The sequence below is a fragment of the Gallinula chloropus genome (assembly GCF_964237585.1).
Source record: "Gallinula chloropus genome assembly, chromosome: 11".
Taxonomy (NCBI): Eukaryota; Metazoa; Chordata; class Aves; order Gruiformes; family Rallidae; genus Gallinula; species Gallinula chloropus.
Window position 1 is genome coordinate 8,663,899 of NC_140096.1, and position 27,807 is coordinate 8,691,705.

A 27,807-nucleotide genomic window follows, 5' to 3' on the forward strand; every position below is an offset into this window, starting at 1 on the left:
CGGCTGCCCTGCGCTGCGCTGCCGGCGGCTGGGCCCGGCGCGGCGCCGCCATGGCCTCCGACAGCGACACCGAGGAGTTCTACGATGCGCCCGAGGACGTGCACCTGGCGGGCGCCTCCCCCGTGCCGTGAGTCCGGCGCGGCCGCCGCCCTGTCCTGCCCTCCCCTCCCTCCCTCCCCTCAGCGCGGCCCTGGGGGAATGCGGCCGCTCCCAGCTGTTACGGCCGTCGGGCAGCTCCGGGGGACGGGGGGGGGGGGGTAGGGAACGGGGGTCTGCCCCGAGCCCCGCGTCCCCCGCCTGAACGCACCGGGCTCTGCGCCCGGGCAGCGCGATGCTCGGCCGCCCTGGCCGCGGGCAGGCGGGGCTGTGCTGGGCGGTGGGTTGGGGGTGCCGGCGGCGAGCCCCGGAGCCAGGGGGATGGGGAGAAACGGGACAGTTTTCCGTGTAGTTTGTGGGGACGGTAGTGGGGACGGTAGTGGCCGTGATCCTGATCAGATCGCGCCTTGGGCCGGCGGCTTTGAGTTGTTGGGGAAGACGCGCAGAGCTGAGAGCGTGTCCGGCAGAGCTAATCCCTGAAATACGGTAAAAGTAACAGGTTTTCTGAGGGAAAAGAAGGCCGAGCTCCTTCAGCAACAGGCGAACTGTTGCTGCGTCTGAAGCAACTCCTGGCCTGCGCTGTCATGTGTGCGCCCTGGTGCTGCGTTGGTGCATCTTGCGTTTGGTCAGCCGTTGGCTCTGTGTAGTCCAGTTTCGCCAGAGTTTTTATACTGTGGGTTTCTAGTGCTTCTGCCTCAGAGCTAACTGTGCCACCGTGGTGTGGGTGTTAGGCAAACACTCTCCTTCTTTCTGAGCTGTAAACGCCTCTTCCCGGTTCTGCACTAAGCAGGTTGTTGTTTGTATCAGCTCTGTTCTTCATATAATGTGGACCAAACCTCTACACTGTTTGACCTTGCAGGATGAGGGTTTGCTCATTGATGTAGCTTGCTCAAAGAGCAATGACATGTGGATTGTGGATCTGTCCATTTGAAGCTTTAATAATTGACTAAGGGCTTCACTGACACTGCGTGTCAGTGGTCACTGGATGCCTAGAGCAAAGGAAAGACTAGATCTGTGCTCCTCACACCCACATCCTGTATTAAAGATTTTCTGAATGTAGCTTGTTATGTAGCCAGTGAAAAGCACGTCTTGATTTACAGTTCTGCAAGATGTGGTAAACCAGATTAACAGCACTTATGCTGAAATGTGGTTTTGCTCCAACTGCTTCCCTTGCTCTGGCACTAGTGACAATCAAACTCATTTAGGAGTTGCTTCAACCCAAACTAGCAACAGCTGAAAACTAGCAAAACCTATTCAATAAGTTAAAAGAGCTGGAACCTGGCAAGGTTGGTACAGGAGAGGGTGAAGCTGTGGGGTTTGTGTGGTGGGAAGCCACAGGCAGGAGGGAGGAACCAGACTGTTTGGTAGAAGTGAGCCGTTGAATCTGGCCAACTGCATGTTTACTTTTTGTTTGATACAGATAATGCTGTATGTTCTGATTTTGCAGGTTTGCCCCACCTGTATCTAAGCAGAACTTATTAATATGAAGCCACTCACTAGAAATTAAAATAGAAGATTTTAATTTTTAAGTTTTCTGTTGCTCTTCCATAACCTGTAAGGATGCATCAGTGACTGGTCAGCTTGAGTCAAGTGTGGAGGTGATCTCGAAGAACTTCGTTTTCAGTACAGATACTGAATTTTTAATTCAGCCTGCTGTGAAATCTGTGGTATAGATACATTCACCTGATAAAAATGTGGGGTTGGTAGCTTCCTCCCTGCTGCCCACAGTTCTGTGTGGGGAAGTTTAATAAATGCAGATAGAGAAATTCCGAAGGTGGTGACAACTGTTTATGTAAACTTGCAGGCTCCTTCACTATATAATTATTTTATTAATTGTCTCATGTGATTTGGAAGAGTGGAAATTTTAAGTTGGATGTAAGGTTCAAATTCCTACTAGAAGTCAATAAGTACTGATGTTTAAGACTCTTCTAAGGAAAGCGCCAGAATTAGCAAAAATTACAGAACTTTCTGTGAAATGCTTCTTTCAGATGTTAATGGGCTGAGGAGATAGGTCTCCTGATGACTTCTGTAAGGTGAAGTGTGTTTAGACCAGATGTTTGGAGACTAGTTTAGCCCCTCTGGCTGGGCCTGATGCTTCACTTCTGCTGTAGCCCCTGCCTTTTACGTGTAATTCTGCTTTAGGCAGGATGTGTGAAGAGTGTCCCTCTCTTAGATAACTAAGATCACAAACAACGCCTATTTCTACATACTTTTCTAGATCCTAGAAAAAAAGATCTCAGAGCCTTTGTGGACTGGCCAGTGAAGGCAACTATTTGTTGTCTAGCCGGAGGAGTGGAGAGGGAGAAGCAGTGTGGACAGAAGGTGCCCTTATTTAACCTCTGTTACTCTGCTTTCAAAATTTTATAACCATGTAAGAGATTTAGAAAAAGACCATGAAATTTAGAAGCGTGAACTGTCCCACGGTGTCGGTTTTGAGAGAAGGAAGATGTGAAGTGAGGCACACTTGTCTGAACGCAGGCATGTGACAGCCCCTCTTATATTTTATTTATAAGAAAAGTGATCCACCCACTCTGAAATCAAGAACTGCCAAACCTAATCGTTTGAACGTCATATGCTTAACAGTAAGGGGCAAGTTTGTTCCTAGCATACTCATCCTGAAAATTATGATTATGAGAAACCAAAGAAAAGGCACTGGATTAAGGAGATAGTGTAGATAATTAGCATATCCTCAGGTACCTTAATTCAAGTTCTGGAATCCTAAGTTCAGCAGTCCTTTTTGAAGCTGCTGTGATGCTTTTGCTGAGGAATGTGATTTTCTGCATAGGAAGCTAGGTAAAGTTAAGCTGTGCCCTGTTAACACACAGGAAATGCTTAGTGCAACTTTGTTTGTGTGTATTTTAGACCAACATGCAAAACTGATGGCAGCAGCACGCAGGAGGAGTGTGGAGTGTTAGCTGTGCTGCTGTGGTGACCTGCAGCACTGCGCACGGGTGTCTGTGTTCTGAGTTAGCTCAAGTCCTGGAGCGCTTCACAAGGGCGGCCCGGACAGCGTGTTGCAGGAGTGAATCCTTGTGGGTGGGAAGGTGTGGGCTGCCACAGAGACCCACAGCGAAAGTAATTGTAGCTTCCAGGCCAGACATAGGTTTGAGGGAAGGAAAAGGTCACGTGCCCTCTGCAAGCTGAAGGATGGCAATAAATACAGTTAGTGGGCTGTTTGCTGAACCTGTATGTTCTGTGCCATGTGTCGCTGCTATACATAGCACTGTAAACCTTTCTTCATCTGCCTGTTAGCACACCTGCTTTGTAACAATGTGCATCCTCCCAGGAAAGCAGGCATATGGTTCTGGGATTTGACCAAGGCCAGTCATTCATATAATTGTGGGTTGGTTTTTTTTTATAAGCTAAAGGTTTTGTTTTCTGTCACAAAACTTAGTGACAATGGTTTGAGAATGTGAAGCTTATTTTGAATAGGTATGAGGCTGCAGCTGCCTGGTAGTGGGAATGGCAGCTTCCTGTAGTCTGGTCAGTATTAGGATTAATTTGACAGTTAAATAAATAGAAGTCCTCCAGGAGTTTATTTGACTTTTAGACTAATCAGGCAGCTGGCAATGTTTGTGCAGGTGAAATTGGATTTTTCTTTGAATTTTGTTTAATCTTTGTAGATAACCTTGAACCCTTCCCTTTGTTAACCTGCTGTTAGAGTGATATGTAAGAAAACTTACTGGAAGCATTTTATGTGAAATATGGTCTACAAGATGTGTTATTAAGAATTTGTGAATCACATTATTTACTGGACAATCATACCAGACAGAAAAATCAGATTTTTGCTTTATGTCTTCCTGTGGCATATCTCAGTCTTGATGTTTTGCCTGATAACCCTGTAAAGCTACAGGCATTGCAAAGCAAAATCAGTATTTGATCATTGGATTTAGCTTCATATAAATATTTTCAGACACTCCTGCCTTTATAAATACATTTTTTTGAAAAAAGCCTTCCAAATCCTGCATCCCTGACATGAGTGGTCTTAAAGTGAAACTGGGCAGTGGAGGAAACTGGACACTTCAGGTGTTTGGGAAGACAGGACCATTCCAGAGTACTGTTAAACTACAAGAGCCTTCAGTTACCAAACACATTCTGTGACTGACTTTGACTTTATGTATGTAATAGCACATAAGCAGCAACTGCTCATTACTGAGGGAGTGATGGTGCTTATAAACACATAGCTGAATCTGTGGCAAGCTGCTAAACTTACTTGGCTGTACTATAAACTGATCAGTATTACTGCCAAACAGTTGTGGAAACTTTGCAACATTTTAAAAGTGTAATTTCAAAGACAAAGCTTCACCTTAACATGAGATATGTATGTGGTGTATCACACTACCACCACTGTGTTACATTCCATACCTGCTACCTCTGACCTTTATCACTTGAGCAGCTTTTTCCCAAGGTAAATCATAAGAGTGGGAAATAACATCTGCTTTATAGTCTGAGTGCAGATTTTCCACAAAACTAATCGGCTGAAGAAGTGTGAAAGGGTAGCAGTGTCTTTCCAACCTCATATTTTGTGTTACCATTGGAGGAATGATTTGCCTTTCCCAGAAGTCACATGCTAATTGGTGGTAAGTATCACAATGGGAAAGTATCTATTTGCAGTGGAGGGATTTGCATGTTCTTTAGGTTGTAAAGTCTCAGCAGTGCCTTGTACCATAGTGCCCTACACCTTGTTGAAGCCTAGGTGTTAATGTTTTAATTACCTATTTCATTGTTAATTTTGTAGACATAATGAACTGACACTTATTTCTGCTGCTATTTCTAAGGAAATCCAAGGGTTGATAGCAGAACTGAAAATGTTTCAGTAACCAGAAATATAACATAGGCTCGGAGTTTTCCTGACAATATATTTTGGGAGACAAAAGGTTTTCAGGTCAAAATACTGATTTTGCTCTTTTTTTGCACATTGGGGTTAGCACCTTCCAGGGGATTGTGCCTTGAAACAGGGTTACAGATACTATGCATCATAAGTGTCAATATTTGGTTTTAAGGTGTTAGAGTGTATAATTTGTAATTTATGTATCCATCCACTGTACATACTTGATAACTTAGTTGTATAAATGTTATCTTTTTGTGGTGAAATGCTTTCAGAAGGTAAAGAGAACAACTGAAAATTCTTTAGAATTAAATGGAAATAATTTTCAGAAGGTATTGTCCCTTGGAATCATGGCTTTGGAGACAAGAGGGACAATCTTTTACAGTCATCTTCATGTGTCTGTATTGCTTTGTACAAGACAACACTCACAGTTGTTGAGTGTCGCTGACCTTGGTAGCCAGCTGGGGTGCTTGTACAATCCAGGGTGTAGTTCGTTTGGCAGTAAGCTTTTCAGGAAGTCCTCTGTGACTTGGTCTCTGCTTGTGACTGACAAATAGAATACTTAAAGAGACCAGATTGGAAAGAACCTCAAAAGATCATCTGGTCCAGCCTTTCAACTTCTTTATATAGGAGTAACATCCTGTAGTCAGAGTAGGCAGTGTGACTCTATATTTAAATATCTTCTAGAATTATTAAAATCTTTTGGAAAACATAATTTCAGGACATGGTAACAGTTGACTATTCAATGATTGGATTGAGTGACCTGAAGAGAAGTAATTAGTTGATACCATTCCCCTAAGATACCGTGTTCTTTCATGTAATTAGTGAAATGAGAGGTTATGTGTGAGTGGATGCTAATGCAAATTCACTGTATCAGAGTATGCATTTTGGAAAGTAGTGCAAAACTAGTTCCTTCCTGTTACAATGCAAATACTTGTGTTTATACTGAGCATTATGATTAGAAACAAGCCCTTAGATTTGCTGGAGAGGCTGAAGGGCAGAATGGCTACAGTAGTGTTGACTCTACAGATTAGGGTTCGGGCACTTGGTTTGGGAGCTGCTTGAGAATTTGTACTTCTGCTTTCTGAGACTCTTGGTTTCTTTCATGTCCACCCTGTGCTCTCTGTAATGCAAAAGGTTTTCAAATGTGCACTTGGAATAGCATCAGTTTCTTAGAAAAGGGTGGTGGAAATACGGTTGCTAGAAGATGCTGCTGAGGAACTCTCAGGGATTGTAGAAGCTGTGGATCTGCCTTGTAGACAGTTGGGCACTTAAATCTATCTGGAGGCATTTGTGTAAAGTGGTAGTTTGAGAAGCATTAGCTTTCTTGCTTGCCTAAAGTATCAAATATACTTTTACTTCAAAGAATTAAGTTGGAAAAGACCTTCAAGATTATAAAGTCCAACAGGAAGGAAGTCTGCACTGTAGACTGTTCAATATGAAATGAAGCTCAGTGTCAAGATATTTTTTTTTCTTTGAGCTCTACCTAAGTCTGTCTTCTCTTTCTAACAGGTCACCCATGAAGGTTGGATCCCATGTATTAAAGGTGAGTTTCTCTTAAAATCAATCAAATACTTGTTGATGAACATATTGAGCATTTCTACCTACAGATGTGCCCTAATAGCTATGCAGACAGGAAATGAAATTACATGCTTTCCTTGCTGTAGGTAGCAATTCTTGTGCTTATCTGCCTTGAAGTTTCAAATTTACTTTTATTTAGGATTTGTTAACATGTCTTGAAGCTAACTTTACTCCAGCAGGTGTATTGCAATTTAATTGAGCTGTACTTAATTACTAGACTGCCCTCTTTCAAGTGATTTGTGAGTAGTAAGCAAGTTGCTGGGTTTTTTTGGTCTAGATTTATATGAAATTGTTGGCTTTGCTCTCTTCTGTGTTCAAAGAAAGAAAAATCTTAAGTGTTTGTACTTTAAAAGCCTCCCCTCTAGGTTATGTGAAGATAAAACACTATATTTAGCTTAATGAGAGAGCGTTGCCACTTCCCACGCAGGTAATTGGTATGCTGCATCTGTGCATAGAGACAGTGCAGCTGAATCTGGCACACATTAAGTAGGTGAGGAGCTGGAACCTTGTACAAATAACACTCTTTTCCTGGTCCCAGAAGGGCCAAAGGTGATGGGATGCAATGCTGCTCCATAAAGAAGGCTTGACATTTTGTCTGCAAAGTATTGGGAAATGGCAGTGAAAATAGTACTTCTGATTTGTCAGCAGTGCTGTGCTCTGAATCAATAGTCTTGGTACACTGATACCATATCTTAAGGAGCAGAGACTTACCTTCTATTTTGTGTTCTGTTTCATGTCCCATTAATGATTATTACATGTGTAAGCCTTTCCAGACATGAGTCTTTATCATTCTGACTAAACTTGGTGTGGTCAACAAACTTCAAAACTTCAGGGTCTTGTGGACTTAATTGTTAGCTGTGAAGTTCTGTATGTTGCATGTAAGTTTTAAATTTTTTTAGGTTTTTCCTAACTCAGTTGTTCAAAGCTACGTTTTTGAGGGTGGAAGTAGTACTTGCTTCTCTGCTTGGTACTATATCAGTTGAGTCAATGTGTGACTAATGGTATAGTTTGTCTTGGAATGGGTAAGAAATATTTCCCAAGTCCAAAGTTTAACAGGTGTGTTGAGTTTAATGTCAATAAAATCAGAAATTAATATAATGGGCTTCTGTAGACGCTGATTACACTTAAGTATTTAATTTGTCACACCATGTAGGTAGATTTTTAGTGATAAAGCAAAGTAGAACTTCAATTTAGGTTAGGAAAACTGTGGAAGGAGGGGGAGTGGAGAGAGAGGAAGAATTTCTCTGTAAGTGCAGTTGTGTTTATGATATACCATTTCTCGAGGTCAGAGCTCTCAAAGATGGATGTCTACAAAAGTTGTGTGGGTTTTTTAAAAACATTATAGTTAAAGTACTCTATAAAGGTTCTCTTTGATTAGCTAAGTGTCTTTAAAAGTCTAAGGAAAAATATCTTGGATATCTGCACTATACAATCACTAAATCGTGTCACAGTCCAAAACAATACTTGGGAGGTGTTTTAAAATTCCTGTGTAACATGGAGATTAGGTAGCTTGTGTATATCCAAAATTGTATAAGATGAATGAAATGAATAACATAACAGTAATAGTTTATAATGGTAACAGCTAGCCTTTGGGGGCTTTAACATTGTGGGACAGTTAAGGACCTCAACAGAAGAGAACTTTGTGTCTGCAGACAAGAAGGAGGAGCAGAGCAGCAGTTCTGTGTCTCAGCTCAGAGAATCAGTTGGGATTTTTTCTTCATGTTTTAAACTCAGTAACTTAATTCTTTAAGCCAGTTGTGAGGATTTTTTTTCTCTTTTGAGAGATAAATGCAGGCTTTTATCTGCAGCTTTGGTCACCAAGTAGACTGCAGGGTGCTCAAACAGTGGATCAAGTTGCACGGAGATGATGTGTATTCTCTGGATACAGTCAAAACCTGACTGGCCACATCTCTGAGCAACTTGTTCTAGTTCTTTGAGGACTGCAGGACCTCCACAGGTCCCTTGCAACACCAAGGATTTTATCAGATTTCCCTGGTACTGGTAATATATATGCTTACAGGCAATGTGATCAATAATTTCTATAGAACAGAAGGCATGTGATGAAGTCCCCACTAGACCGTGTTACTGAGGTTAAAGCAGGCTCCTGGTTAAAGCAGAATCCTTCTCTGGTATAAACTACTTGCTTTTCTGAACCTCCCAATTTTTCAGGAATTTAAGATGTTCACTTGCAACTAGAATATTTTCACTTGTTTGAAGACTTTGTATTGAATATCCATACTTAACCTGTGTGTGGGCTATGCATACTTAGGGGATGCCTGTCTTAAGTATGGGGTTTTTTTTCTTTCAATTACGTAAGGTTTGCAAAGATTCACTACGTTTTGGCACACAAGGCCACCTTTAGTGACTTGCTGTCATTAGTACTTTGATTGGATACGCAAAAGTGTTGATGCTGTTTACACATCTTGAAACTACTTAAACTGCTGTCTGACTTCAGTCGTATAATATCCCAGTATCACAGAATCACAAGTTTGGAAAAGACCTTTAAAGATCATAAAGTCCAACCATTCCCATCCTATGCTAAACCATATCCCTAAATACCTCATCTACCCTTTTTTTAAACACATCCAGGGAAGGTGACTCAGCCCCTCCCTGGGCAGCCTGATCCAGGCCCTGGCAACTCTTTCAGTAAAAATTTTTTTTCTAATATCTAATCTAAACCTGCCCTGAGACAGCTTCATGCCATTTCCCCTTGTCCCATCTCCTGTCCCCTGGCTGAAGAGACCATCACCCACATTTCTACAACCTCTCTTCAGGTAGTTGTAGATGTTGATTATATACAGATATTGAGAATAAATAATGTATTCAGCTTTGAATATTCATGCAGTCTTTCATCTAAATGTTCTGAAAAAGTTCCTGGATTTTGCTTGTAGCCAGTCATTTAATTTTTTCTGCTGTGGTTTACAGACAATATGTGCTAGGAATAATTGTAGACCATAAGAATCCTTGTCAGAACCTCAGAGGCTTTTTTGTGACCGCTTGGTAGATCTGCCTGACCTAACCTGGGAATTTATAAAAAAGTTTGTTACATGTAGTGATAATAAAATTCACACAACATGATAAAGAACTAAGTATTTCAAGATGGATTTTTCTTGCTGCAGAACACTAAATGTCTGTTTCTTGAAGCTGCATGCTACCTTTGATTTTTTAGTTGATGCTGAAACCTCTTTAAGATAACTGTCCTTTTTGTTTGATAGTGTGTGGTCTCTCTGTATGGTGCTGTGAAATACTCTGTACTGTGCATTACCATTTAAACATCTGACAGTAGTAATATGTGGAAAATGTAGTAGAATTCTTGTCCTCTATGCTACTTAATTTGTTGTAGCTATATTCTTGTTAGCTCATCTTACTGAAGGACTTAGTAGCATCATCTTGTGGTATCTACCATATTTTTCCCATAGGATATGGACAGCGTGCTACACAAAGCTGGAAATGAAACCTTTGTACCAGAAATGAAACAAGATGATTCAAAAGAGGTTAGTTAAATATTGCTTTGCTGTTCCACCATCACACTAGAAATACCAGCTAGTTTCAGGATGAAGACTGACTATTAACACAAATTAGAATTTGTCATTAATGTTAGTAACAGTGTCCATCCAAGGGGACCCAACAGCATTCTAAAAACATATTTAGGATTCACCAGTGTTGAAACATCTCTGTAATTTACAGGATTGTACTTAGCAGCTCATGAGAACTGAGGAGTGAACAGTTTTTGTTTTCTAACTCTCTCAGAGTCTGTTAAAGAGGAATGGAAATGAGTCACTTTGTTTTTCAGTTATTTCTATTTCTGCAGCCAGAATTTTTAAACAATATATTTTGTATACAGAGCAACAATTGAAGAGCTCTTGTGGGTGTTGTACAGACTGGCTGGTAAGTGTACCCTAGGAATGCCTGTTATTTTACACTAGGATGGTTCTGGTTTTATTTTTTAGATTATTGACAGTATAATAGAAGAAAGCCAGAAGGCACAACTAGATGATGATGATTCTTTAGCTACTAGAGGAAAAGAACTGACTGTTCCAACTTCAGATGCAGATGCTTGGATTTCTGGAGCAGGTATTGTTAGTAGTATCCCAGAAGTATTAGCTGCTAAAATATCATTGCAAGAAGACCCTAGAGAACTTACGTGTCAGAATGTGTGCAAGGACACTGATTTGGAGTCAAGGAAGATTTTGTTTACTCCAGAGCAACAGGAAACTCACAAACTAACAAAAGTAACAAATGCAACTGACCATAAAATGGATGAAACCGAAGTACAAGAAGAAACATCAAAAAGTGAGGACATAAAAGACAAGAAAGAGGCAAATACTGTAGAACAAGTGGCTACAGATTCATCTACCAAAGACCTTTCTACAACAGAAGAAATGCCTCCAGCAAAACCACCAAGGCAGCTTACTGTAGAACCTGATATAGTTGCTAGCACAAAGAAGCCTGTCCCAGCACGGCCACCACCTCCAACAAATGTCCCTCCCCCAAGACCGCCACCACCTGCACGGCCAGCTCCACCCCCCCGGAAGAAGAAGAGTGAACTGGATTTTGAAGTGCAAAAACCTGTTTTAGAAGGCAAGTATTATATTTTAGATGTCTCTAGTTCATTACTACTTTTGTGTTTTGAGTGGAAGAATCATTCAATTTGTGATTTTTAGTTTAGTTGACATGTAAATGAGGAAAAAAATACGCAACCATCTTAGCTTCTTACAATGGAGAAACACCCATTTGCATTACAAGCGTTCCTAATTGGTGTACTTTCTTGCAAACTAATGCTTCTACCAAAATATCGACTTTTGTAGCAAGGAGAAGAGGCCACCCTGATACAGAAATGAAAATAAAAAGCTACACCATTCAAATAAAATGTGTGCAATCTCTATTAGCATAGAAATACAAGTTAAGATGTAGCCTGACATCTCGTGAAAATGAGTAGTCCTGGGTTAGTAGGAAAACAATTTTAAAGAAGATATATTTGGTAATAAAATTTAGGAGGACTGTGTGAAATCATGCCTGTACCTGCAGCTACATAGGAAATGTAAATGATGGGGCAGCTTTGGTGGCAGTTGATGTTTAAAAAAAAACCAAAATAAAACTTGTCAGAAAGGGTGTTCAGGAGTGTGATTCTGATATTGGGATTCTAGCAATCCTGACATCAGCCTGTCTATGGCAAGTGTTATACTCTTCTTTCTAATACAAATCTTTCTTCAGTTTCTCGAGAGAACTTCACAGCTGGTGGTCTTTTAACTCCAAGTACAGTGACAGAGGGTATGCCCAAAGATTCTCAGCCTTCTTTGGATTTGGCAAGTGCAACTAGTGGAGATAAAATAGTCACTGCACAGGTATTGGGAAACAGTTATATATTCAATAACTTTTTTTTTTCTATTACTTTGTATTACAGTAGAGATAATGTATTCTGTCTGCAACATTTCAGGAAAATGGGAAAGCAGCTGATGGACAAACAACAAATGAAGTACTTGGACCACAAAGACCCAGGTCTAATTCTGGAAGAGAACTCACAGATGAGGTAGTAATGAATGTGGTTTGTACATAGTACATTCTTGTACTTGTTTTTCCAGTCTGTGGAATGAATTGGAGTAGTCACACATCACTCTGCGCTCTGAACCAAGATATACTGTGACTGGGGTTGTGAACAGGAGTGACAGCATGCTGGCTTTGTCCACCTAAGCACTTTGTGGTTCCCTGAGTCATATGTGGTATTAGCATTTGAAAGTGTGAGCTGTAATAGTGCTGAGGTGCAATGAGTTTGTGTTTGCAGTTATGCAAGCAGGTCACATGATTTCAATGTGAGGGACAACAGAAAACTTGGCATTTGGTCATTCACCTAGAAGGGGGAAGGGGTCAATAGGAGAATGATTTTCTAATACTAGAAATTAGATTATTCAGTTAAAACCATCAGGATAAGTGGAAGTCGTTATTGGGCTGCTGACAGTTGTTATTTATGTATATCTGTCTATACTGTTTTTACTGTTGCAGGTGTATGTGTGTGTGAGATGGTCAGAAAAAAACCCAACCTCTTTTCCTTTGTGTAGTACTAGTCAGATCTAAATGCTTCTCCTGGGTTCAACTAGGATAGCATTAATTTTATTTCTAGTAGCTGGTGCAGGGCTGTGTTTGGGATTTAGGGTGAGAACACTGTTGATAACACACTGATGTTTTTAGTTGTTGCCAAGCAGTCAGGGACTTTTCAGCTTCTCACACTCCCCTGCTAACGAGAAGGCGGGGGATAAGGGGAAACCAGGAAGCTGGGAGGGGACACAGCCAGGACAGGTGACCCGAACTAGCCAAAGGGGATATTCAGCGTATTGGCTATAAAAGGGGGCTAGCTGGGGAGGCGTGGCTCCGGGATCAGCGGCTCAGGGATCAGCTGGCTTCAGGATGCATCAGAGCTGTACAAGTCATGCAGCTTGGTGAGAAACTATTGTTTATGACCAGTTTTATATATTTGGTTGTAAGTCCTGTTGTTTCTCCCTCTGTTTACTGTCTCAGTAAACTGTCCTTATCCCAACCCACGAGGTTTGCCTTTGTTTCCTGTTTTTCTCCCCATCACACCTGGGGGTAGAGGGCAGAGCGATGGTGGTGGTGGTGAGTGTGTGGTTGTGTGGTGTTCAGCTGCAGGCTGGGGCTAAAACAGACAATACTTTTTCTCTGTAGGTAACTTTGTCTTTGATTAAATCTAAACTACAGCTGTTTAGAATATTTGAAAGCAGGAGACTTCATTGTCTTTTAATTGTAGCTGCATTGCTGATTTATGAAATTAAAGCTTGTGATGACATGTAATTGTTCATCTGTGTATAGTGGTTGATAATGTTTGCACTAACACATTAAAGCAATTTTAAGTTAAACTTAGTCTTTGTAAAATAAATACGTAGTGAGCTACAGAATTTCCCATTAAGGTAAATAATCCATAAAACCAAATTATTTATATTTTGCTCTAGGTTTTGGAGTCTAACGAAGTCATCTTGATTCCATGTTGAATTTTTTTCCACAGGAAATTCTGGCAAGTGTAATGATAAAAAACCTTGATACAGGTGAAGAAATACCCCTGAGCTTGGCAGAAGAAAAGTTGCCAACAGGCATTAATCCCCTAACTTTGCATATCATGAGGAGAACTAAAGAATATGTCAGGTATGGCTGATGATAGCTTTCAGCTCTTTCTCATACTGTTGTTCTCATAGTTTTTGTACACGTGGAGGTCGCTTTTATGCAAGTAAAGAGAATCCAAATCCATCTGTCTGACTAATTTGAAATTCGAGTGCTAATTCCTAGTTCTTTATGAACTAGGCTGTTTATTGAATTCTCTTCAGTTACTAAAAGTTGATGATGATATTGAAATTTGACAGTCAAGTATGTCTGAAAATCCATCTGAACTGCAGTTAGCACTTTGTGTGCTGAATGTTGTTGTTTCTATACTGAATTAAACACATTTTATGTTCTGGGACTATATGTTGTTCATGCTGTCACCACCTGTAGCTTTTTAGTGTTTAATTTAGTACGCTTTGGTGCTCTGAAGATCTGTAGTCATCAGTATAGCTTACAGTGAGGTTTTCTTGTTCCCAACAGGGTTTTCAGCCCTTTTTAATGTTTAAAACTGAATCTGCTTGTAAGCTTTCATAGAAAAATACAGTTTCTTAATGATCAAGAAATCGTGTCAGTCTAGATGTTTTTTCAAAAGCCTGGACTAATGTGAATTATATGTCAGACAGACTTTGTGTTGCTGAACTATAACTGGAAAGCTCACTTCTGTAGATCTGTACTCTTCTGTGCAGGAACTTCTGTTTCAGATTTAACCACTATTAATTTATTCGATTTATGGAAAACAAGGGAGGAGAACAGGATGGCATGTTACCTGTTTCAAGCAGTGCATTTTGTCTGCTTATAGCTTCCAGAGCATCACAGTAAGCTTACATCTGAAACTTGTTGAAGGGGCTGCAGTGTATCTTTTTGGTGTTTGGAGAGTATGTACTGTTTTAGTATGAAGATGCCTAAGAATTGAAAGATCTGATTTATTAATTAACATCATATCCATGGTTTTCCATTGTGTTTCATGAAGAAATAAAGATGGATCCTAAAGAGCAGATCCTACTTCAGTAATGTTTCATTTCAATTTAGGTTCATGATGATTTCATATTAAACAATCACTTCTGTATTTCTTAGTAATGATGCAGCACAGTCTGATGATGAAGACAAAATGCAGACTCAGCAAACCGATACTGACGGAGGGAGGTTAAAACAAAAAACGTAAGATGCTGTTTCATGTCCTTCAAAGTAAAGGCAGGTTTTGTTTTCCTAAGCTGAAGCTCCCCTTCTGACTTCTGAACAAGTTACTTTTGAAATCCAAGTGATACCTGAATTTACATAAGCCCATTGCTCTGCAGTTAAACTGAAGGTTACATTATTCCTGGCAGATTAAATGCTTATTATAAGCAGCAGTAATGGAAAGAGATTATACTGTATTTAAAATAAAATTTAAAAAATCAGTTCATGATAGCAAAAAAAATGAGAATTTGCCAGTGTTATGTGTTGAAAAAGTGCCTTTGCTTTTTAAGGACCCAGCTGAAAAAGTTCCTTGGCAAATCTGTAAAGCGAGCAAAGCACCTGGCGGAAGAGTACGGCGAACGTGCGGTAAATAAAGTTAAGAGCGTTCGGGACGAAGGTCAGTGGCTCTGACTCTTTCATATTTTTTTTGATAGGATCGTGTGTTTATCCTTGGGCTTCTAGGAATGCAAGCTGTCTGAGAAACACCTACTGCAGTGTTCTGCCACTGTACAGTTGATAAGGCTTTCTAGAGTTAAAACTTGTAGGCATTCTGAGACTAGCAGGTCACAAGGATAAATTCTTATAAAGTAGTAGTTGAGACTTTTTCAGCTAAACCACTTGGAGACTATAGTTTTTGTAGTGCTGTTAGACAGCTGACTGGATATAAACGTGATCTTTTGGAAAGTTATTCCAGCAAAGGCAGAAGTGGTGGTTGTCTTCATTACTTTAGTAAAATCAGATTGTTTTCTGACAACCAGAGCCACCACTGGTATTCTCACATGGCTTGAGTTCCTGTTAAATGGTTTCCCAACTATAACTGACTTCTTCCTTTCTTGTTTCATCAGTGTTTCCTTTAGACAGACTTTCAGTACTGCAGTAAGACAGTATAACCACAGCCTGAGAAAAGTGTCATAGAACTGCTACATTTCAGCATCTTACGCTGCCGCTGGCTGTTTGCCCCGGCTCTCTAGCAATTCTCATGCTTTGTGGGCAGATCACCAGGCGGTTTCAGTGTACTCAGTCAGAAGAAACCAATCCCATGCAATGGGTCATTTTCAACACTTGTTAAAATGACAGAAATTACTTAGCATGGGAGCTGCTGAATGCAAGACCTGATGCAAAGAAAGGGGCAGAACAAAAATGGATAAGCAGTTCTTATTTTGACTGTTCAGTCTTTAGATTCACAGCACCCTAAAATTAGTGTCTTTAGACTTTGCAACAGTATCTTGTTTTGCTTTTAAGATATTTATATTGCCTATTTAAATTTGCTAATTCAATACAATTAACAAAAGTATTGGTAATTGTTTACTAAGAGATTAAATGTGTACTGTGATATGTACTGTTGATTTTGTGTCCCTCTTAGTCTTCCATACAGATCAAGATGATCCCTCTTCCAGTGATGATGAAGGGATGCCATATACAAGACCAGTGAAGTTCAAAGCAGCCCATGGCTTCAAGGGACCTTATGATTTTGAACAAATCAAAGTTGTTCAGGATCTCAGTGGAGAGCATATGGTAGGTCTATCAAATTTCATTTGTGGTTTTGATGAATCTGTTCAGCCTGAGGCACAGCTTTCAGTTTCAATCTACTTCATGACCTCCAGAAATGACCATCAGGTTTATTCTTCTTGAAGAGCAGTTTCATTCTGTAGAATAACGTTCTGTCCAGAAATAAAAATTTGGTTTGATCAGATTTTAGAGGGGAGTGGGGTGGTGTCTATAGATAACTCGGCCTTCAGGGTATTTCCACGGCTTTTCCTTGAAGAGTTATGGTATGGAGTGGTACTTGGTTTCTTGGTTCCTGCTATTGAAAATTTAGGCTGAAATCGGCTACGTTCCACTACCAGAACCAAGTACAGATGGGCAGGGTTGACCTACTCAGCAGCAAATAAACTAGCCTGCCTTTTGGAGATATGAACACGTGTTGAACAGAAAGACCAGATAGGTTCTGGAGACACAAGTGAGGAGAGGTTAATGAAATGTGTAGATTGGAATGATAACAAGGGGGGGGGGGGGTGGGGGGAACACCAGGATATGATATTTGCAGACACACCTGTTGAGAATGAGACAGAAAAACAGCTTACTCATCACTGTTGGCACTGTGTGCATGCTCCCCTGCAGAGTGTGAAATGCATTCTGGTGCTCCTGATTTCCCAGATTATTCTGATGACAGCAACTGTCTGGCAACAGTTGAAACAGTCTCCCAGCATTAAGTGTAAGGTTAAGGATGATGACCTACAGCACTCAGTTTGGTAACTAGAGAGTTCAAGCCTGTCATCCACAAATAAAGTTTGCAGTCCTACTGATAATCCATGTGTGTTAGTTTCCACCAAGCCAGTATCCACTTTTTTAAAACCTAGGAAATTCCCCAAAAGCATTCTAAAAGGATCCTAGGTTGGTGGAGTCAAATGCCTAATAGCTGTTCATTAAATAACAGGAGGAAATGGAAGGTTGCTTCTATGGTACAGGGTTTGTTTTATTGACTACTGACTCTTTGGACTTAGCAAGGGAAAGAATTGTCTTCACATGGTTTGCAAAATCCTCACACCAGTTCTGAACGCTACAAATATACGTAGTACTCATTTTAGTTGCCAGAATCAATATAACCAACCACAATTTCTGTTTAAAAAAAAAAAAAGTGTTAGTACAGCTTGTGCTAACTTGAAATGCAGCTACAAACACTTGCCAGTTCTGCAAATCAAATAGTGGCTTCTAGGTCACTCAGAACCCTGGCTTGCTGACTGCTAGCTAACTGTACCATTGTTATATAGGATGCTGTGTTAACTCTGAGCTCCCTTAGCTCCTCTCCTATAGTTGTGTGCTCTGTGGGCTGTTTCTTTCAAACTGTTTTTACAAGTATATTGTTGAACCCACCATTTTTAACAATTACTTTTCAGTGGTTTGATCTTGGTGGTATCTTTTATGTGTCCAAAATCTTGTCAGCTGACATTATAGACAGACTTTCTGATATGGAAAAAGGCACTTTAGGTAACTTAAGCAATGATCTTTTTATTTTGACAGGGTGCTGTTTGGACAATGAAATTCTCTCATTGTGGTCGATTACTTGCATCTGCAGGACAGGACAATGTAGTAAGAATATGGGTTTTAAAGAATGCCTTTGACTACTTCAATAACATGCGAATGAAGTACAACACAGAAGGTATGCATCACTGGAATTCTAAAGCACTAGAAATTCTAGTTATTTGGGAACTTAAGAGTTGACTCTGGTGTTTCTGCCTGTGTTCTAGGCCGTGTCTCTCCCTCCCCATCTCAAGAGAGTCTGAATTCTTCAAAGTCTGATACTGATGCAGGGGTACGTACACTAGATATTGGGAGGGAAAGAAGTGAGGTCATGGTTGCTTTATCCAAAGATACATTAAACAGTTCTTGGCTATGTCTTTGAGGCATAGAGGAACTGCCTTATCAGTAGACATCTTCAGTCAGATCCCATCTGTTTGAGGTGCAAGCAAGAAAATAACTCACTAAACTTAATGTATTGCAAAACCTGCATAGCTTTCTTGTGACCTTCTGCTGGGTAACCTGCCTCCCAGAGTAGATTTCTTACTGAAATGCTCAAGGGGAAAAAAGAAGTCCTCATTGTTCACTCTTCTGTCTTAGTGTTTTGCCTCAAAGCAGTACCTGAGGTTAATATGTGACTTGGTGTCTTTTCTGAGAACGGCCAAGCTGAGAGAGACTCAGGAGCATAATAAAGCCAAGGATTTTTATTTTTTTCACATTTGTGTAGAATAAAATGGAACATAGGATCACAGACTGGTTTGGGTTGGAAAGGACCTTGAAGATCATCCAGTTCTAACCCCCTGCTATGGACAGGGACACCTTCCACTAGTCCAGGCTTCCCAAAGCCCAATCCAACCTGGCCTTGAACCCTGACAGGGATCCAGGGGCACCTACAGCTTGTCTGGACACCCTGTGCCAGGGCCTCACCACCCTCACAGGGAAGAATGTCTTTCTTGGGCTTTAGATCAGCTGTTTCTTCAGTTTAAAATCGTTGCCCCTTGTTCTATCACTCCCTGCCCTTGTAAACACTCCCTCTGCAGCTTTCATGGATTGACTAAAAGATTTAAGATTACTGTTGCTAGTAGTGTGTTCAGATGCTTTAGTAACCCTGCCATTTTAATAATTAAAGGTTTTTCCCCTGTATTTGGTATCCAGCAGTGTAAGAAACAGATGACAAAAGCAAAGGAGTAGTGTTGTTTAATGTGCACTGTTTTGGCAGGTGAATATTTCTTTACCTTAGGTAAGTGAATACACTTGCTTAGCCACACGAGCCAATGATGATGTTTTGAGTTGCTTTTGCTGGAGAGCTTTTGTGTAGGAACTTTAGTTTTACTCTGCACCTGTTTATTCTGAAAGGGTCTCCTATTGGGAAGTTAACGTTCTTGATATGCACTAGAAACATGGAAACTTCAGCAGTTTATATTTTACATTGGAATGCAGTTTTCAAGGTTGATATACTTTGTGTTCCAAAAAATGATCTTAAGGGTTTGCTTAAATTGCTGTCCAGTTTATCCCACTGAATAAGAACTTTATGGGTGGAAAACACAGAACTTCTTAATTTTGGAATTTCAAGATGATGTGCTTGAAATTGAATTAGGTTGGTTATTAGGGTGCTGATGTTGTAAGAGTTATTCTTCAAACGATAATTGGCTCTGTACTTTCTGTAAGCAGTAATTGCTTTGTTGTTAATTTTTCCAGCTAGTATTTTCTGTTTCCATATGCTTTTCTGATAGATTTGCAGTGGAGTTGATGAAGACCCAGATGATAAAAATGCTCCATTCCGTCAGCGACCATTTTGCAAATACAAAGGGCATACAGCAGATCTCCTTGACCTTTCCTGGTCTAAAGTAAGGCACCTTAATGCAGACTACACAGTTCTCCTGTGGCTTTGTTTTCTTTTGCCAATTGCCATTGGAATGATACTTTAAACAATATGAAATTGTCATTGAAGTTAAGACAAAAGGTTTGTAGAGACAACCCTTATTCTCGCTGAAGGTAGTTGTGATAAAATTAATAAACTTCTTGGACTTCTCTAAAGTAGTCTTAAAAAAATTAAAATCAAGCTAGTAATGACAATTTTGTATTCAAGAGTGGAATTAAATTGTTTGGAGTGGAAAGAATTTCCACTGAGCTGTGTGATTTATGTATGGTGTTACCACTCTTGTCGTCACTGGTTTTATGCAATTTATAAATTCTGAAGTTGCTGCATATATACATATATCTTAAAATCTGAGAATTACCTTGTGTTTAACTTGCAAAAAATGTTTCACATAAATCTTACTCAGTTCATTCTCCACATTGGATTGCAGTTGTAATTTTAAGAACTCAGTCTGGCTGAAGGATCTTAGGCAGGAGAGTCTCTCGCCCCTTCTCTGAAGCCTGTTGTGCTGTTTCTTCTTTGAGTACTTTAACTACTTTCCATGTTGTTAATGTTTCCATTGAGATCCTTCCAGAAAATATTCTGTGGCTGAGCATCTGTGACTGGGCTTGAGGAAACCACCAATCAGTAATGATAATTTGCATAAAACATTTTATCTGAAAGGGTGGAATTTTGAATTTCTTTGCAACAGAAACTGGCAAGATTTTACCAGACAGATTGCTTCTGGATTTTCTGTTACTTTTGTGTCTGTTAATAACCAGGGAATTTTCTTGTTTCACAGAATTACTTCTTGCTTTCTTCTTCTATGGACAAAACTGTCAGACTGTGGCACATATCAAGAAGAGAATGTCTTTGCTGTTTCCAGCACATAGACTTTGTCACTGCTATAGCATTCCATCCAAGGGTAAGTGTAGTATCTCTCTTCTAGACAAATTTTCCTCTTGAAATTACAAGAGCCCTCCCCCTTTGTTTTCAATTAATATTCAATAAATAACTGGATAATAGAGTTTGTGTAATTTAAAAATATCCCTATTGCATAATATTCTGGAACTTCTAAGTGTTCATCTACACTGAACTTCACCAGGAGTGTCCATGTGGTTTAACCATTTGTGAGTGGTCTGTAACATCACAGCTGGTATAGTTTTGAGTAGCTTTGTGAAAGGACAGAATTTCTAATTAGGGATGTTGTGATTAAATATTAGTGGATAAGATCATAAGAAAATAGAATAGATTCCTCAGAGACCATAAAATCCTTGAGGATGTTTAAAACTTGACAGGATACAACACTCTACAGCCTGATCAAGCTTTTCAGGCTGTCCTTGCTGTGAGTAGAGGAGGTGGACCAGACACCTCCAGAGATCCCTTCCAAGCTCTCTTATTTGACTATTTAGAAATAGTTCTGTAATAAAGCTTCCTAATGTTAACAAAACTAAGTAGAGGAAAAGCATTTTTCCAGTGTTCCCTGAGAGACATAACTGGTAGATGCTCTGAAAAGAGCTTTCAATTCCTGACAAGTTAGTATTTTTATAATATGTTAAGAGGGTAAAATGTAACTCTGGTAACAGTGAACAATTTTCTGACTTGAAGTATACATGCAGCTCGTGTAGCCTTGTAAAAAAACAAATCTAAGAGATTGAACTCCATTTACCATTAATTTTAACGTTGTCATTTCAGCCTCCTTAAGCATCGTAATCAACTCATCTGAGAGCTCTGATTTGGGAGCTTCTGGAGAGAAGCTGTTTGGAAAAGGGGCAGGAAGGTTGTAAGGAAATATGGGCATATTCATAGCACAAGCAGAGGTTAATGTAGCTTCTCTTCTCAGGATGACAGGTATTTCTTAAGTGGTTCGCTGGATGGGAAACTCCGACTCTGGAACATTCCTGACAAGAAGGTGGCATTATGGAATGAAGTAGATGGGCAGACAAAATTGATCACAGCTGCCAACTTCTGCCAGAATGGCAAATACGCGGTCATAGGCACGTATGACGGGAGATGCATCTTCTATGACACAGAGGTAAAAAGCTTTTGAGACTGTGTTTTTCGTTTTAAATAACAGATTTTAAAGTCCTGTTTAGTTAACTACCAAGAAACAAGCTTGTTAGAATTTGAAGCAAAATATTTTCAAGTTTTTATACAATTATTTTGAATCAGGATAAACGTTTATCTCTTCCTAGCACTTGAAGTACCATACACAAATACACGTGCGTTCTACTAGAGGGAGAAATAGAGTTGGAAGAAAAATTACTGGCATTGAACCCTTGCCTGGAGAGAATAAGGTACTGTCTTTCAGTGCAACTTAGTACTGGAGTCTGATAGTTAAATCTAATGCTTAGTAAGTTTGTGCTGTTTTGTTTATATTCACTGACTTAAATCAGAAGTCTTCTAGCACTACTAAAATGAGCACTACTCTCCTGATTTAGACTAATAGAATAGTAAGTAGTGGAAAAACAGTTTTGTTTTGTTTTTTTTTAATCATATTATGCTTTGGTCAATGTAAGGTTGATAAAGTGCTTACAGATAGCTTTCAGTGAAAAATTTCTTTGGCATAACTAGCCTCTTTCAAATAATCATTTGGAAATGTGCTTCATGCAGAAACAGAAAAATGCTGAAAGCTCAGAAGCTGCTATCCAAGCAAGTGTGCTCTGTTCTTCAGAATTTCTTTTTGTTTATCTACAGTCTAAATGGAAGCCTTATGTTCAAAGGGTCAAATTCTGATCATGCAAAAAACCAAAAAAAGTGCTATTGAATTTTAGTGGTAAACTAAAGCTGAAGAGTTTCTCATTCATATACAAAGTTTCAGGCTTGATGTGGGGTCAACAGCCAGCTCTATTAGAGTGGCAGATCACCAGCTGCTATCATCTGTACTGTACTTTTATCAACTACACAGAAATTACTTAATTCTAAAGATATGTAGAAGATTCAGCAATCAAGAGAGTCTTGGGGTTTGTGGCAGACCCTGTGCATTGGCATGTTAGATGATGTGATGAAACCCAGATCAGTGTGAACTCTTGAAAACAAATTAAGTTCTGTAATCTGATGGTGTTAGCATTCCAAGAGTTGTTACAATTTTGTTTCCTAAAATGTTTATGTAAGTGGAAGTATCTGTCTGTTACTCCCCTATACCCTTTTCCTACTGTCATCTTGAGACTTATTGCTAACCTGCAATCCACTCCACTTCTGAGGTACCACAAAGGGCAGTTTGTTTATGAAGCAGATAGTGGCCTCTGGGTGATGGTAATTTGTGATTGCTAAGTTGTGACTCTTCAAAAATTTATCTCACTGCAACAGCTCTTCTGCTGTGTTACTATGGAATGTGTTCTAAAATAACCTTTGCAAATTAATTACTGTTCTTTGGGCCCACAGTTTAATTCTGTAAAGAGTAGCTGTTCTGGTTCAGACCAGGCAGAATCATCCTTGACAGTGAAATTGTCTTCTGTTGAATGGACAGAAGACCAGAAAGAAAAATTATATTGTCCTAAATCATGTTTTGGTTTTTTGTCCTATTATTTGTTTATGTCACTTTTTAAATCAAAACAATTCTGACTTTGAATGATCTCTTCCTGATCTTCAGCATGCTAATGGCTTCCACTTCTACACTTTGTTTATTTTCTAGATACTTGTGACATCAAATGATTCCAGAATCAGATTGTATGACCTAAGAGATCTGTCTTTATCTATGAAATACAAAGGTTACGTCAACAGCAGCAGTCAAATCAAAGCCAGCTTTAGGTAAGACTGCTATAGGCATGGACTTCCTGGATTTGGGAAGTACTGTGGCTGAAGTACAGAGGCTTTTTGTTTAAATAATGTGTTTAGCTTGTCGTGAAACTGAGCTCCTGAAATGTCACTTGGCATGGAATACATGGGTAACTGAAGGCTCTGGTAAAGAATTGCAAAGCTGGAGATGATCAGGGAGCTTCTACAAAGCAAATCCTTTTGTACTGACAGTAGAATACGTGTCCTTTACTATTGCTGTAAATGTAGGAACTGTGCTAGAACTGGTTGGGCTGGGAGAGTGCATCCTTTCTCTCTCCTGTGATGAATAGATTTTATTTCCTTCATTGTGTCAAGTGTTGTTGCAGATGTGTTGGTCACCGAACCGTTGTCCAAGGCTGCTGGTTGCTGCCAGCGTATCAGCACTGTCAGGGAACAACAACTAAATCTGAGTTGGGGTTTTTTTCCCCTCTTTCTCTGTGCTGGCCTAAGATGCTTTTCTGAGTTTATTGCTGTGACTGCCATGGAAATACTGGTTTTTAAGGTAGTAAAAGAGAGGAAGTAGTGGGAGAAAGTTATTTGTTTTGTTCCCTTTTTGAGTCTTGCAGAAGCCAAAGGGGAAATATGCTTGGCTATCTGTTTAACCTGGATGTTTGAGCAGTGGAGGGCAGCACTGGTTAAGGAATGATGCCTAATTTAACTTTGGTTGTCAGCTGTTGGCCTTTGACAGCATCTTTAAGGCTGACCCAGTATTTCACAAAATGACTGAGGCTGGAAGGGACCTGTGGAGGTCATCTTGTCCAGTTCCTCTGCTCAAGATTAACTTTCCAAATAAAGTCATCTCTACTTACAGGGCTGTAGCGTAGTGTTAAGAGTATAGATATGACATACTCTTCAAGTAAACACTTGGATTTGCAGGTACTGTTTTGTCTCTGTCAGTGTGTGTTATACAGTGATCTAGTTACAGTCATGTTAACTGCCTTTTATCTTCTTCCTGTGTGGGGTGTTTTTTCCAACTCTAAGTCCTGTTACACAGTCTCAGGTGTTCACACAGTTTCCAGACTAAAACAGTTGCAAGTTGCACTTAAAGATTATGCCTTTTACTTGTTGCTGTTAGTCTAATCCACTTCTGTGCTGGAAGCTGTGGGTGAACAACTGCTGTGTACTATTCATCAGAACTAATATTTCTGCCAGAGGGACAGCATCAGGAAGCTTGCAGGCACGTTCCTTTAAGGACTGGCTGTGTTCTAACTGCAGTCACTGAAGTAAAGGATCTGAATTGTGAACTTAGCCTGATTACACTTGTAAAGCTGCAAGTCACCTGGACAGCTGTGATAGTGGTTTCTTGACTAGCTAAGAAGAGTAACGAGTTTCCTTCTTTGAATCTTTAGCCATGACTTTACCTACATTGTAAGTGGTTCAGAAGATAAATATGTTTATATTTGGAGTACATACCATGACTTGAGCAAGTTTACATCTGTAAGAAGAGACCGTAATGACTTCTGGGAAGGCATTAAAGGTAAAAATCAACTTTGAATCTTTGTTTTGTTGAACCTCATGATTTTAAAAACTTAGTATTTTTTATCTTCTAGGTTTTATTTGCTCAGCAGTGCTCTTCATTTAGTTTAAATAAATTATTGTCAAGTACATTGTAATTAGTAGATGTTCAATCAGGGGACTCTGTCAGAAAATCTTCTCCACAGAAAACACTAGAGATGCATGACTGGGATGGCAAGAGAGTAGCTAAGAGGTTGTCCAGAATCTGTAAAAGATTCTGAATGAATGTAACATTTTGCTGGCAGAACTTGTTTGTGTAAGTGTAGTGACCAAATAGTTCTCAGTCCTTCAATCCTTAATGGAAAAGTGGCTTTGAAAACAAATGCAATTTTTTTTTTTCTTTCATGGCTGGATTTAAAAATAAATAATAAAAAAGCAACTCTTGTGTGCTGCACACACAGTTTTTGGGAAACATGGGACCATGTTTATATCAAACATGATTTGGAGCTTTTGCCAGTTGGTTTGGGGCATTTACAGGTGCTTCTGAGATCCCTGAGCTATAAAACCACGACAATTGCTCCTTGAATTACGATCTTACCTGGTGCTACTATCAGTGAGATTCTTAAGTATTTACTAGAACTTACAACTGCTGTTCTTGTAAAATGAACAATTCCTTTGAAGAAAGTAATCTGAGCTGGATTGTCTTTCTGAAGCGCACAATGCCGTGGTCACATCTGCCATTTTTGCTCCCAATCCTGGTTTGATGGTGTCGCTGGAAACTTCTGAAAAGCAGGAAGCTGAAAGTAAGGGAGAAGATTCTGAAACATCAGATACCATACCCTCTGGTAGGTTTTACAGCTCCATGTGATACCATGGTATTTGAGGGAAAAGATTGTGCAGAATACTTTCAGTTTGGGAGGAGGGTTTCTTGAGCTGAGAAGTCCTTGCAGTGGCACTGATGTGTATTCCTGCCTTAGCAGCTGAACACTTTGGCAGCTGTTGCATTCTTAAAACCCGAGAGAATATGAAGTGAGGGGCATAGCTGTTGTCCTGTGTTCTTTAGGATTATTGTTCTTACACTTGAGCTGTTAGAAGGCAGGGCTGTACCAATATAAAGCTAAAAAGTCCCTCTCCTGGAATTGCAGGTGTTTCTTGAAGTGTTGGCTAGATAACAGGAGTGTGAGAGAGGAAGCAGGGTGTCACAGTGATAGCTTATCTTGTCATGAAGTTTTGATTTTTACATATTTTTTTAAAATGGACTAACAGTTTATTCTCTTTCCTTATTAAGGAGCTTTGAAGACAGATCACACAGAAGTGCTTTTATCAGCTGACTTTACTGGAGCAATCAAAGTTTTCATTAACAAAAAGAAGTGTGTATCTTAGTTGTTCTGCAACTGACAGCATAAAGCTATGGTACTGTGGGATTGAAATTCCATAAATAATGCGGGCAGAAGCAAAGTATCTAATGTAATAATGTCGCAGGCTGATTTATTTTAAAATCTTTATTTTAAAGCTACTCAACTATTGGATCCTTGGAAAGCAGTGTCAACCTATTAACACCTGGGCTTGTAGAATAGGAAGGAATGTGTAAGAATAATCCTGCCAAACACGAGGCTCTAAACTTTCTGAGAACGGTTGTTTTGCAGCGTAGTTGTGAACCTGCACAGGGTTCTGCACGAAAATGTATTCACAAATGTGTGTGCCTTTTGGTTACATGCACTAATTTCAACCTCTATCAAAAGGATTTTAGTGGTGCTTGTGGCCACTAGATGTCAGGAATGGGTATGGAAAGGGAAGGTCCGAGGGATGGCTGGAAAAATGCTGAATGATCTGATCTTTGCACAAAATTCCATTTGAGAAAGATCTTGAATTTGTAGTAGCTCTTGTTCAGAATTTTAAGTTATGCAAGTTTTTTGATGGGTCAGCAACCATGTGTAAATGTTTTTATAAATTTCTCAACTTGAGGACGTGAAAAATTTTTCTGTTGTCTTTTAATTGTTGTGAACTTTCAATTCCTTTCTTTATATATAATTTTTTTGCACACTGGAGCACAATACTTGTGTAAAGAATTCTCTCATTCCTTGTTCACGGGCACCAGGATATATTCACCTTCCAGATAAAATTAAGCTGCATTAGAAAGTTCTTATATTTTACAACTATGTAAAATAAACTGTTTACATTTTTTAAGCATTGTAGCTTAAAGTTTTAAGTTCTTCTCATTTGTTTAGTGCCACTGAGTTTTAAAAGTCTTTGTAAATATTCATATAAACCACCTATGAAATAACATTCTGGGCATCATAACCCATGAAATGTTATTGATGGTCGAGTGTTTCAGAGAACAGATGTATCATTAAACTTGGTCACACACTTGAAGACTGTTGCTTCTTTTCCATTTTCATTCATAAATTTGCCTGTTGTCTAAATAGTTCTGACCTGTTTCTCAGGTTATTGATCTCACATGCACTTGCTAAATTCGAGTTCTGCTTTTCCTGATCTTGTCACTTCTTTGGTGACAGCTTTGGGGGGTAATGGGGAATGGAGTACTGGAACTGGAGATTAAACAGAATTGAGAGTAGTTGTATGATAGAGGCTTCAAAAGTGTGGAAAGAATCCTCTCCCTCCCATTAGTAGGAGAATGAAGGCATGGAAAGACCTCTCTCTTCTTCTAAGTCTTTCACTTCTAAGTCTCTCGCATCTACTTTTTTACTCAGGTAGATTTGGCCATGACTTTGCATTAAATTGTCTTCAAGAAGGAAGTTAGTTGCAAGGGGTGTATCATCAGACAAAATAAATAAAAAAATGACACTTTGGCTCACTCTGAGTAAGGTTTGCTCTCAGTTTTCAAACTACCTGTATAGATGAGACATGCTAAATTGTCTTGAGATTTTTTTTTTGTTATTTTGAGCTCTGC

General features: G+C 39.6%; 1 protein-coding gene across 1 annotated transcript; it reads left to right on the forward strand.

The window, feature by feature from the left end:
• On the forward strand, nucleotides 1-27,254 carry WDR44 (WD repeat domain 44). The gene is made up of 20 exons (XM_084269015.1): nucleotides 1-127; nucleotides 6,437-6,470; nucleotides 9,925-9,999; nucleotides 10,456-11,086; nucleotides 11,720-11,850; nucleotides 11,943-12,035; nucleotides 13,521-13,657; nucleotides 14,687-14,770; nucleotides 15,079-15,185; nucleotides 16,152-16,303; nucleotides 17,810-17,948; nucleotides 18,037-18,101; nucleotides 19,540-19,653; nucleotides 20,467-20,589; nucleotides 21,508-21,699; nucleotides 21,860-21,961; nucleotides 23,299-23,414; nucleotides 24,791-24,918; nucleotides 25,610-25,741; nucleotides 26,185-27,254. The coding sequence occupies exons 1-20, from the start codon at nucleotides 51-53 to the stop codon at nucleotides 26,277-26,279; spliced, it is 2,727 nt and encodes a 908-aa protein (XP_084125141.1). The 5' UTR covers nucleotides 1-50; the 3' UTR covers nucleotides 26,280-27,254.
• The last annotated feature ends 553 nt before the right edge of the window (nucleotides 27,255-27,807 follow it).

Bases quoted from the DNA above. Each gene is read 5' to 3' on its own strand.
- WDR44 (XM_084269015.1), top strand. From the start codon at position 51: ATGGCCTCCGACAGCGACACCGAGGAGTTCTACGATGCGCCCGAGGAC. The intron at 15,186-16,151 runs GTCAGTGGCTCT...TGTCCCTCTTAG, and splicing joins TAAGAGCGTTCGGGACGAAG to TCTTCCATACAGATCAAGAT. The intron at 19,654-20,466 runs GTAAGGCACCTT...CTTGTTTCACAG, and splicing joins TTGACCTTTCCTGGTCTAAA to AATTACTTCTTGCTTTCTTC.